Source organism: Lepisosteus oculatus, chromosome 7, assembly GCF_040954835.1.
Source record: "Lepisosteus oculatus isolate fLepOcu1 chromosome 7, fLepOcu1.hap2, whole genome shotgun sequence".
In the NCBI taxonomy this organism is placed as follows: domain Eukaryota; kingdom Metazoa; phylum Chordata; class Actinopteri; order Semionotiformes; family Lepisosteidae; genus Lepisosteus; species Lepisosteus oculatus.
The window spans coordinates 51,844,528-51,857,377 of record NC_090702.1 but is presented as its reverse complement, the minus strand read 5'-3'; the positions used below and the strand labels follow the sequence as shown (position 1 = coordinate 51,857,377).

General features: G+C 41.3%; 1 protein-coding gene across 6 annotated transcripts in view; it reads left to right on the top strand.

Annotated features, from left to right (window-relative positions):
* LOC102683733 (lamin-B1) overlaps window positions 1-12,850 on the top strand; it is a 66,056-nt gene that overhangs the window by 7,439 nt on the left and 45,767 nt on the right. For all 6 annotated transcript variants that reach the window (XM_015352011.2, XM_069192740.1, XM_069192738.1 and 3 more), the window contains exons 4-5: window positions 1,934-2,107; window positions 7,740-7,830. In XM_015352011.2, coding sequence (XP_015207497.2) covers window positions 1,934-2,107; window positions 7,740-7,830 — 265 coding nt within the window. The remainder of the gene's footprint in view (window positions 1-1,933; window positions 2,108-7,739; window positions 7,831-12,850) is intronic.

The following is a 12,850-nucleotide window of genomic DNA, read 5'->3' as shown; positions in this document are numbered from 1 at the left end:
CTGAGCAAGGCCCTGAACCCCAGCTCCTCCAGGGGTGCCGTATAAATGGCTGACACTGCACTCTGACCCCAAGCTTCTCTCTCCCCTTCTGTGTGCCTGTGTGTCTCATGGAGAGCAAGCTGGGGTATGTGAAAAGACAAATTCCTAATGCAAGAAGTTGTATATGGCTAATAAAGTGATCTTATCTTATCTTATAAGTGATATGATATGTTGTATGTGATCCTTCATTACAGAGATAGAATTCACTTCAGTTCTCTACCTTTTGGCTTGGAGTAGAAGTGTTGCTCACATTTGAATTCGACTCCTCTAACTATGGGCTAATCAGCCATTAAACTGAATTGACAACTTTGATCTAGTGCTAATGGAAGCAGCAGCACTGCAAGATATAAAAATCATTGGGCAGACATGCTTTGAATTAGTACCCTTTGACAATCAATTCAATGTCTTACTGCCTCTCCTATGCACTGTTTCCACTTAAGTTTCAGCTGAAATCCTTGATCTGAAAAGATGAGGTCTGGGGCAACTATCCACAGAATGATTTACAGTAGATCTATTTTGTTTAGGAGTTTTTTTTTGTATTAATGATGTGATGCATGTTTTTTATGTGCATTTCGATTTTAATACAAAAATGTGATAGTAAAAATAACGTGACGCATACTCAGTTCTCCAGCACTGTTCCCTCTAAGCTTTGCACGTGTGCGCACGCCCACAGGTTAGGAAATCAGCACACATAGGAAATTGAACTGCGCACAAAAAAAAAAATTCCAAAAAAATATGTTAATAATAAAATAAACACGGTCGTCAATTGAAAAATGCTAAATTGACCACATGAGACTGGCTGTGAGAGGCCCAACTTGGCTGTGTGCATTATTACTGATACTTGATAATCAATATCTATGCTATCGTAGTCCCGTACCTCACTGCTTATGCTCACTCGATACTCAGTTTCTGTGACTGGGTTTCTGGAATCACTGTCCACGTCTTTTTTTATCTCTATGCTTCTATGAGAATGACTATATTAACAAAAAATAATTTCAGGCTGACAATTTTACATGCACTCAATTTACTGTGCGCAAGTTTTTCTGACGGGAAAAAATTCGCACAATTTGAAATTCTTGCGCACACAGGGCATTAAAAATTAGAGGGAACATTGTTCACAACGTGGTCATTCTCGGCCTAGTTGCGCAAAACATCTTGATGTATTGAATATGGCACTTGTGGTCCTTCCTTATGCTTTGTGTCTTGCAAGCAGACTGTGAAAGCATAAGAAAAGTCAGAGATGAAAGGAGTCTGTTTGATTTAGCTAATAAATCAGGGGATCTTATATAACCATTTAATGAAAGGAAACAGGGTGTCATCTATGATAATATGGTTGGCTGACTTTTTCCAGATTCCCACAATCCTTTGTGTGAAGAAGTACCTTTGTTTTCAGGTCTAAATGCATTTCCCCATGGATTCCACTGGATTTTGTTTCTGTGATGATCGTCAAGAAGACCATTGGGTTGACTTTGTCAGTGATCTTGAGGATTCTGAATACTTTAATCACGCCTCATGCTGCACTGTAGATCAACACAATTAAAAAGAAGACAATAACCCAATTTCAAGACATATTTGTAGTTTGAGTTGCCTATGTTTACTAGCTTCAATAATGTGATAACATTGTGGTGCTTATTTGTATTTTCACCTGCTGTACATCGTTCTTGGCACAATGTCCAATTTCCACAATGGACATTTAAAATAAAATAAACACTTCGACCTTATATCATATTGACACAAACAGAACCTAGAACTAAAGAAATTGTAAGAGTGTGTATTGGAAATCTTCTCAGGCGTGAATTATGTGAAGACAGCATTGTGTTTGATTTTGCGCGCTCGTGTTTTTCCTGCTTCGCCCTCATCACTGTCCGCCTCTTCCTCCCTTGTCTGCACACAGAGTGAAAGAGCTGAACAGCCTCCTCTTCGCGAAGGAATTAGACATGAGGACTCTGCAGCTGCTGCTGGCTCAGAAGGACAAGGAGATTGAGATCAGGAATGCTTTGACTCACCCTTCAAGGACAGAGGTGGACAGAGAGGAATGTCTCTTGCTTCTGCAAGAGGCACAAGAGAGGTGAAGAGTGATTACATACACCACTTTTGTTTCTACGACTTAATCAAGATTTTAAAAAAAAGTTTTCATGGCTCTGATGGCAAACCGGATTAACGGGCTACATTAAAAAAATCTGAGGACTATACTCATCAGATTTTCTGAACTCATTTATCATTTACGTCTTAATTTATAATCCTTTGCATTTTACATGTGCCCATATGCATTACTGCAGAACCCTAAATACAGAATGTCTGATCTTTTTTAGTAAAAGAAATCTGCAAAGGCTTGAAGAACAAATTAAATATTTGCGCTTTTGTAGCTGTGGGTAGGAAGACTGGGGGTGTAAATCAGCACTTCTGTGGCACATTTACTTGGATGGGGAGATGGGTCTGGTGATTCATAGACTAATCAATAGCAGTTACCCTCTCCTTCAGCAATATCATTTTGTGTTCTAAAGCATTTTGCTCTTCGGAAATTTGAAATCGAAGGCAGAGATGGCATAATATGAAAGCCTCATCAAAATGGCATTGTGTTATGAAAAAGTTGCGGATAAACTTTCGATCCCTCACATTTAATTCAATGGGTTATTATATTTATATAGTTTATTTATTCCAATCATTCAGAGCAGCCCGCGTTTTAAAGCAAATTGACTTTCTAGCCATTCAAACTCATTTGTGCTTTATGATCCAGATGTTTAATGGAGATAATTTGTCACACACACAAAGGAAAATCTTTCATCCAGTTTGGGACTATAAAATAGCATACCGAATGTGTTTATGTGTGTTCTAATAAGTAATTGAAAATAAACTATGTGCGTGATAAGAAATGTTACTGCACTGGAGCTGCCTCATACGTGACCAGATTGCATAACTGCCCATGGCCTGTGAAAGCTGAGTGTTGGTATTAGGATATAAAACATATCAAAACTCCTGCTTTGAATAGTTACAGATGCTATGGCTGTTTATTTTTTTAAGTATTTACCAGAATGGAAGGATGATAATCACTGTTGCTAAAACAGAAACAATTAATTCTGCAATTAATAAAGAATGATTGCTCTGGCTTTATTGTCAGAGAGCACTGAACATCACAGGTCACATGTCACTCTGTTCTCCAATACAGAGTGGTTACAAAGTAATAACCAGTAACCATCAGGTAGCAAGCTTGAAAAGGACAACTATTTATTTCAATCAATTTCCAAACTGAAACACACAATGTCTATGACTGTTGTGCCCTGACATTTGCAAATCTGGGAGTACCAGGGTCCTGTGTATTACAGACATAGGAAAACAAAACTCTGTCCTGCAAAGTGAGGCGCAAATACCTTTTAGGGAAATAGGGAACAGCCATCCATTTTCTTCCAATTCAGGGTCGCTGGGGAGCTGGGGGCTGTCTCAGCAGGCAGTGGGTGCAAGGCAGTGAGCACTGTGGACAGGATGCTAGTCTATCGCAGGGCAGACTAATAAGCTTATAATAAGCTCTATGATGTATTGAAAGCCCATGGGACTACCGAAACGTCAAAGAACATGATTCTTATGAATTACAGAGTCTACTCAGGGTAAAACAGATGCTAAGTGATTGAGAACCTCTTTTTTCCCCCAATTTTTTTTTTCCCTGGTGGATATTAGAAATAGGAAATCAGTATTTCCAAATAAATACACTGATCCGTGCAGGAATCCCAGAGTCAGTTCCTTCAAAGCTCATATTACCTGGCAGGTCTGTTACCTGGTCTATAAAGTACTGCAGGTGCCCTCTCATGGTGCTGTCTCTTCCCCTCTTCCTGTCTGCTCTCCTGTATTCTGTCCTTGTTTGTATTTGATCTTTTTATCCAGTCTTCTCTATTGATCTTTTAAGGCTTAATGGTTTAACTGTAATTGGTTTAGTCTTAGTGAAAGATTTTTACAGTTGTTCAGCTATGTTTGTCTCTTTCAAGGACAAGTTAAGAGCAGTGACAGCTATACAAACATTCCCAATGGCACCTATTGTCTTAGTTAAAGAATGGGGCACTGTGATGTGAAATGCAAACATTTTGACACCTCTGCTGTATAATAATTTTCCTAAATGTTGTGTTGTAAACAATGGCCTATTGTGTTGTAAACCAAATGCAGGTCTTTGGTGCTGTATAGACACCCACTACAAATACAGCTGTTACACCAGTCATTTCAGAGATCTACATGATTTCCAGTGATTTATGTGTCTGTGTCCAGCACCATCAAACCCAACACTGGGTCAAACCTTAAAGTAACCTCGAACGTTGGCAGTATTTAGCCCATTAACTATTCACTACAGTGCAACAACACATACAAGCTCCAATACTTTCTACTCACTCTTCATGTTTAAACAGTGTTAACATGTTACACCTCTCAGAACATTTTCTGAAAGCATATTGATTTACAGCAGGGTGGGGCTCCTTTGGGGCCCCTGGGCCGCTGTCCAGCAGGTTTTCTAAAGTAATAGTAAAGTCTATATTATAGCACAGAGGCTAATCTGGCCAGAGTTCATCCTGATTTCTGTAGCATTAAGTGGACTAGAGAGCAGATGACCCCCCCCCCCCCCGGATGGGGCTACCTCATTTACACAGCTTTGTGGACTGGAGCTTCTGGGGTAGAGTACCTTGATCAAGGTAAAACAACACTGTCTGCAGCACGGATTTACAGGACATGAGTCCAGAGGCTAACCCCTACACCATGCCACCTAGCCCCCTTCCTAGAGCTCACGTCTCAAGCTTCTTAAGAACCAGGAAATGCTTCATCTTCTTCAATTGAGCACATATTGGGTTCAATTAAGTAATTAAGACCGCGGGGTACAAAAAGGACAGAATTCCTCACAACTGGAGTTGTGCCCACCTAATTTATAGCACAAATGTATTTTTAATGGCCTGTAACTATAATGTATCAGTCCAGGCTTTTACAAAACACATAAAACAAAGAAATTTGCAATCACAAACATTCTGCCTCTTTTGCTCCAAAACTCTTACAATACCCTTCATATCGCATTTCTATTAGAAAGACAGTCTAACAATGAAGTAAGGTCCTTCCCTACTGAGACATGAAGGGTCAACAGAATAATTGTACAACATTTCCATTACATTCAAGCGGTGAAGACATTTACTGTTAATAAATTATGTCTGAATTCTTCCTCGGATAGGCTCCGGCTCCCCCAGAATCCTGGATTGAATATAGCTTTCAGAAAATGGATGGGTGGAAGTATTTCCAAGTAATTCCAACCTAAATTTACAGTTCAGAAGCTCTGTTATGTCGTCTGGAAAAATATGAAATCTGAGTTAGATGAATTAATGAATCTTTTGTGTTTTCCGCACTCTCTAGAGTTCCTACAGTTGTGGATTCGAGTTGGCATCTGCATTGTAAATCATAGCAAAATAATGTAATTCTGGTGAACGGTGGCAATATTACTAAAATAAAATAAATACAACTAAATTAATGAAGAAATTAAAGTGCAAAAGAAAACAAAAAAAGCTTTTAAAAGTTTAAAATTGCTGGCAGGCATTAGCCCAAGACCCTACAGTTATCATTTGGTAAGTTAGTTGTTTATTCTTTTTAATAATTTGGCTTCTTCTTCTTCGGGGGAAACAGTAAATATACTCTTATGCTGTTGCTTCCCTCACCTCAGAGCTGTATATAGTCAGAGGCCCAGGGAAAAAAATCTCATTAGTATGTGAATTTGATTTATTTCTTTACACAGTAAACCTATTTGGAGAAGTTAATGTTTGCACGGGCAAAGCAAAATCCACTTCCCAAACAACATGCTTGCATCTAGAATGCTCTATTCAAACCCACCTTGACAATGTGCATTGAAACTCTTCTACTGCCATTCAGTCCTTTCACAATGGAGTGTTCAAAATGTGATGATTGCGTATTATGTAGACAGAATAGACCAAGCGGTGAACTCATTAACACTGAACAAGAAAGCAATGAAGTGTTTATTTATATAACATGAACGGTTCGTTTCACGGTCCTCTGAGGCAAATAAACAACATAGAGAGACTGTAAGCCTTTTTGGTACAGTATATGTTGTTTTTAAACAAATTTATAGCACAGCTCTTTTGAACGAACTTAACCCTGTATGATAAGAAATATTTCTAACAAATTTTTATTCTACAGTAAATTGGAAAAGTGTAATTTTTACAAAATTACAAAAAAGAGGTTTGTCAGTCCACCATAGACTCTTAACAAGTAGCATTATTTATGCATTTTTTAATTTTACAAAGGAGCGAAATATTCTTGTGTAGCGTTGGTTCAGCAGAGTGCCATGTCTTAATTTTAAAGCCTTAATAGTTCTTTCTCATTCACACCATGACTACACACCTTCAAATCCTAGGTGCTGGAAATGCAGATTGAATTTAAATTTTTTCTTATTTCTCTTGTTAAAAGCATTGTCCAGAATTCAAATGGATCTCAGTGATTAGCATGAAATGTTTTGAATGCTTCTCTGTTTCTCCTGACAACTTGGTGACATCACAACATGATGATTCTGTCTAATGGGCTATCTAATGAGCTGTATGCGACAGCCTACATTTCTCAAGTGTTGACTCAGGGCACTCAATTGTGCATAATAAATGTGCTCTTATCTGCATAGATTTTGCTGCTGAAGAGAAATAATCTTGCCCGACAAGCATAACCAATTGATATTCTTTAAAATACCTAATTGGTAACGCTAGATCTGATTCAGATCTGATTAATTAATTTGTATTATAAAACTGTGGTAGTTTTTAGCCACAAAAGTTCAGTTTAATTTCAAATTGATTGGATTTTGTACGTTTTTTTTGTTTTTGATTAGGTATAACCCCCCTAGTTTTTCCTGATTTCTTGACCAGTGGTGTTATTCAGTCTAAAAAGGCCGCCTACTCTATTGGCAATGCACTGTCTTGTAGCTGACCACAGCATTTTATACCAGTACATGTACTGAATGGGGTGCACAAACTGCTCTATGAATTGAAAAGAAATAATGTTGCTCCTGTGGGTGGCAAGGTGATACAGTGTTTGGCAGTGCTGTCTCACAGCACCGGAGCCCTGGATGAGCCCACTATCCATGGCCATTATCCATAAAGGGACAATGCTGCTATTGTAATCTGCAGAGGATATTTGTTGTTGTGAGAGAATCTTTGCTGGTATTCTGATTTGTCATCATATGAGCATTTACCACGATTGATGCCTAAACAATGTGTCTCAGTAATCAGTGGCTATTAGGTTAGAGCTTCTTGAAGGCACTTGAAAGTCTACACTGTTATACCTAAGTGATTGATTGAATGATTGATTGAGTGATTGATTGATTTTACTGACCTTTGGATTCTGGAATTAGCCTTATGAGCATCTCACCAGACAATACAATAGACAGAAAGAAGCTCTCCTCATAGCAGAAGCAGGCAAGACCTAAACTTATTTTCTCACCCCCAAAACAACAACTGCGGACAATCGCATGTGATGAAACCATGTGTGCACTTTAATGTTGGCGGTTTATACCATCTTATTAAAAAATGAGCTATTGAAAGAAATTGATAAATCCTTCTTATCGTCTATTATCAGGTGAGCAGCAAGACAGATCCAATTCTGGAGAACAGATTTGCAGGTGGTGGTATTAGTGGATTAGAAAACATTCACTGTTTATAAATTTAAGTATTTGCTTCTGTGTTTTCTAGGTATGAAGAAGAACATTATCGACGACTACAGCTGGAAGAAGACCTGCAGCACCTCAGACTCATACTAGAAGAGCAGAAAAGTCTTTCTCAGGTTAGCCTGAAGGTCGTTTCTTTCTCACATTATTCTGCTTACAATATCTTTTTAAATGCTCTGAATTATTTCACCATGTAACACTAAAATGCATTCACACATCAAGTGGCATCAGCAGAATAGAAATGTAATGTTTGCAATGAAGGCTTTATTCCAGTAGCCCAAATGGTACTGTGTGTCCCCACGCTGGTAATCCTTCTGACCTGACTGCTACTGTAGGTCATTTCTGTCTGTGAAACATTTTAAGAATGCTAAAACATGTATTAGATTAAAACATATTTGTTGTAAGTCTGGCACTGAAGATGTGACTTTTACATCAACACGGTGAGTATGCAAAAATGGCCAAAGAGCAGATGCCGACCCCAAGAAACAATTGGAGAAAGACTTACTGTATCTTGCTTTGCCTTTAGAAGTGTGCCTAGCTGCTAACAAGTGATTCTAATAACGTGGCATCCATCTCGGATATCTACCCCTTTAACAACTGACGTCTTTTTGTAAACTGGATGTTTCACAATGAATGTTTCAGATTTACAATGTTTTGGTTATACCTGACATTTATTTTTGTAATTTTACTGTTCTGTCATAAACATCGTATAATTGGACAATATTTATGACTAAAAAATGTCACCTGCAATGTGAGATAAATGAAAAAAAAACAGTTTATGATTCACTTATGATGTCGCTACTTTTATTAGAGCAATGAACCTTTCCCCGTGGTTAAAATACATAATGTACTGAGAAAATTCTAAATAACCCTAGTTCATGTTCTCCAACTATCAGCATTTCTTAGTAATAATTAAATAGTAGAAATAGTTGAAATTAGTACAGAAACTGTGCCAATGCTGGGTTTCAGCTCTCTTCTCAGTTAGATTTATGTTTCAGAGACTTGCTCATATTTTACCAACAACACTTAGAACGTTTATTATGAGAGTGGCTGACAACAAAAAGAGGTGTTTAGAAAGCTCTGGTGGAGCAAGTATTTCAAACTAAATCGAATCAGAGTCTCAACAACCTGAATTCATAAAACAGTTAAAAGCAGTCAACTGGTTTGATTAAGGCTTCAATAACTTTTATTGATAGAGATCGCAGTTGAAATTCAAACTAGAAGACACGGGTGTACTGTAAGGAATCCCTGCCGGAGAGGTACTGTATGTGGATCTTGTACAGACGCAGGAGTTGGTAGTTGACAAGGCAGGCAAACAATCTAATACATTAGGCGAGTTCGTGGTCCAAAGGAAAGGGGTGTTTCAGAAACCAGGAAGTACGATAGAAGCGAACAATCCGAAGCAAGAGGCAAGGTTGTGGTCAAAAGGGGTAAGGTAGGTCAGAATCCGGGAGAACACAGGAGGCAAACAGTCCGAGACGAGAGGTGAGGTCCAAAGTGGAAAAGGCAGAAGGGGAGTCCAGAATCCAGAATATACGAGGTAGGGGAAAAACGCCAGGTAGAGCTCTCAATGAGTAGGATCTTTGATCCTAGGTTGACTATTCAACCTCATGTGCAGAATATTGTAAACACTACATTTTTCTCTCCAAGAAACATTGCCAGCCTGCATTGTTGCGAAGCGTTTTTCAGGACCCTATGCAGACGGCAAAATCCAGAGGGGAGTGAGACAAACACAGGGAAAAAAGGACTAGGGGAAGAACAGGGGGGCATGTCCAAGGTGCGCTGGTGCTCGGGGGGGAGATGTCCAGTCAGACAAGTCTGAAGGGTGTTTGTAAGGAAATTGTCACGATCGCAAACCCCTCCTCTTAAGGGCGCTCCAGCCCTTCCTTGTTTGCCTCATTCCCCGCACCTGTTCCTTGTTCCAGCCCCTTTTCAGTTCCCCCTTAAAAGCCAGACGCTGATGGTAATCTGGACTCTGCATTGGTTTCCGCATCATGCGAGCCCGGGACCTGGATGCGCCTGGCTCCGTTATGCTTTTAAGTTTCTGTTCGTGTTCCCGTTCCCGTTCTCCCTGCCGGTCCCTACCCGGTTCTGGTTTTTAATCTTCTGTCTCGGATGGATCGCCTGGCCTTGGACTTATGCCCTGTTTTTGGATTTCTCTTTGGACTCAACCCTGGATTGCTTGCCTCGCTCACACCTCCCCCAACCACCAGCACACCTTGGACACGCCCCCCTGTTTTTATTCCCGTATAGCGCATGCCTTTTTCCCCAGTGTTTCCTCACTGCCTGGCAGAAAACCATGTGAAGGCAAATGTCCAGAACCGGGTGGCCCATCCGTGACGAAGACAAACGAAATTAAAAGCCGGAGCGGGATCCGGCAAAGGGTCAGGGGAATAAAAAGGGGTAACAGGGCCAGGCGCTCCCAGCTCTGGACCCAGATGGTCAGGGCGCCGTTGCGAAGCCTATGCTGTCGAGCCCCTCCTGGACTCCTCCTAGGCAGGCTTCCAGGCGTCCATCTTTCAAGGCTGAGCCTGGACTGGTGGGAGCGTCTGGCTTTTAAAGGGGAGACCGGCTCTGGCTTCCCCCGACATCGTATGGTATAAAGCGGTTTGGCCAGTGACATGACATGATATTTATTATATACCCACTCAAATGTGGAAATCCAAAAGTTTGTATCTTTACATCTCAGCCCTACAGCAACAAGCCATGAACACACACTGGGAAAATGAGGAAGCAGTCATCCAACATGCCCACCCCTTTGAGCCATTTGTGAGACCACACACAAGTCTGGGAGATTGTAAAGAAGGCAGGGGTTTATCTTTACTTTAAAGATCAGATCTTCAGACTTCCAAAAGATAACCCATTGTGCGACTAAATCCACCTGATGGCGAGACAGGTTGTAGTGGCTTGGTGTATAGGAGGAAACACATCATTATGGACAGCTGTTTACAAAAGATAAGATTTCATCCAGTCAACAACTGCACATAGATATTTAAATCCGGCTCCGTTATGCTTTTAAGTTTCTGTTCGTGTTCCCGTTCCCGTTCTCCCTGCCGGTCCCTACCCGGTTCTGGTTTTTAATCTTCTGTCTCGGATGGATCGCCTGGCCTTGGACTTATGCCCTGTTTTTGGATTTCTCTTTGGACTCAACCCTGGATTGCTTGCCTCGCTCACACCTCCCCCAACCACCAGCACACCTTGGACACGCCCCCCTGTTTTTATTCCCGTATAGCGCATGCCTTTTTCCCCAGTGTTTCCTCACTGCCTGGCAGAAAACCATGTGAAGGCAAATGTCCAGAACCGGGTGGCCCATCCGTGACGAAGACAAACGAAATTAAAAGCCGGAGCGGGATCCGGCAAAGGGTCAGGGGAATAAAAAGGGGTAACAGGGCCAGGCGCTCCCAGCTCTGGACCCAGATGGTCAGGGCGCCGTTGCGAAGCCTATGCTGTCGAGCCCCTCCTGGACTCCTCCTAGGCAGGCTTCCAGGCGTCCATCTTTCAAGGCTGAGCCTGGACTGGTGGGAGCGTCTGGCTTTTAAAGGGGAGACCGGCTCTGGCTTCCCCCGACATCGTATGGTATAAAGCGGTTTGGCCAGTGACATGACATGATATTTATTATATACCCACTCAAATGTGGAAATCCAAAAGTTTGTATCTTTACATCTCAGCCCTACAGCAACAAGCCATGAACACACACTGGGAAAATGAGGAAGCAGTCATCCAACATGCCCACCCCTTTGAGCCATTTGTGAGACCACACACAAGTCTGGGAGATTGTAAAGAAGGCAGGGGTTTATCTTTACTTTAAAGATCAGATCTTCAGACTTCCAAAAGATAACCCATTGTGCGACTAAATCCACCTGATGGCGAGACAGGTTGTAGTGGCTTGGTGTATAGGAGGAAACACATCATTATGGACAGCTGTTTACAAAAGATAAGATTTCATCCAGTCAACAACTGCACATAGATATTTAAATGAAAATCAGGAGATTCTAGTTCCATGCAATCTTCAACTATGTTTAAAATTTTGTTTGTATTTAACTAACTTGCTGATTCAGAAAACTCTTAAATCTTTATTTTTTCTGGAAAGTGTTAGTCTGAGGATCACATTTCCTCTTTCCTCCACCTGGTATTATCACTAATGTTGATCCACTAATTTGTCTTCCTTCCTCATCCAGGACCACATTCTCTTAAATATCTCTAGAGTGGACTTTAAACAGTGTGAATTTTACTTGGATAGTGTCACGATTGTAGTCCCTCCCCCTTAAGGGTGCTCTGGCTCGTTCACTTTTGAGTTGATTTTGTGCACCTGCTCCCTGTTCCAGCCTCCCTACAGAAGCCAGACGCTCACTCTGTTCTGGGCTCTGCATTGGTTTCCTGAACCAGCTGAGTTCGGGACCTGGAGCACATGGTTCCATTCCCCCTTATTCCCCCAGACCCCTCGCCGGATCCCGGACTTTGTCTTGTTCATCTTGGATTGATCACCCGCCTCTGGACATTTGCCTGCACTGGACTTCCCTTTGGACTCCCTTTAGGACTGTTCGCCCTGGACCACGCCCCCTCCCTGTTCATCCACCAGCCCAGTTCCTCGTCTCTTCCCTGTGTGTGTTCACTCCCTTCCGGACTGTGTGGTCTGCATAGGGTCCTGAAAGACGCTTCGGAACAGATTGTACAGTATGTCGTGTATTTATCTGAAAGGATGGCTTCATTTAAACTTAGAAAGTCTTCATAACATTCCCCTTAAAACACAGAACACAATTTTCCAGGACAAAACACAGGAAACTAACTTTACAGTATTTTATTTTTAAAGTTTTTTTGTGTTTTATTATAGCCTGTGTATATTTAAACACTCTAAAATTGACCAGTGGGTTAACTAATCTGGGAGTGACAGTTTAATCAAAAATATTAGTATTACTGGGTGGCACTGTGGCACAGCATTGCTGCCTCGCAGTGTTGGGGCACCGGCTTTAATTCCTGCGTGGAGTCTGTATGCTCCCCATGTTCACATGGGTGGTTTCCTCCCAAAGTCAGAAGACACGCTCCCGGGAAAACTGGCCCTGCTGTGAGCGTGTACATGTCTGGGACTGCCCAGCGATGGACTGGTGTCCTGTCCAGGGTGTACCCTGCCTCACACCT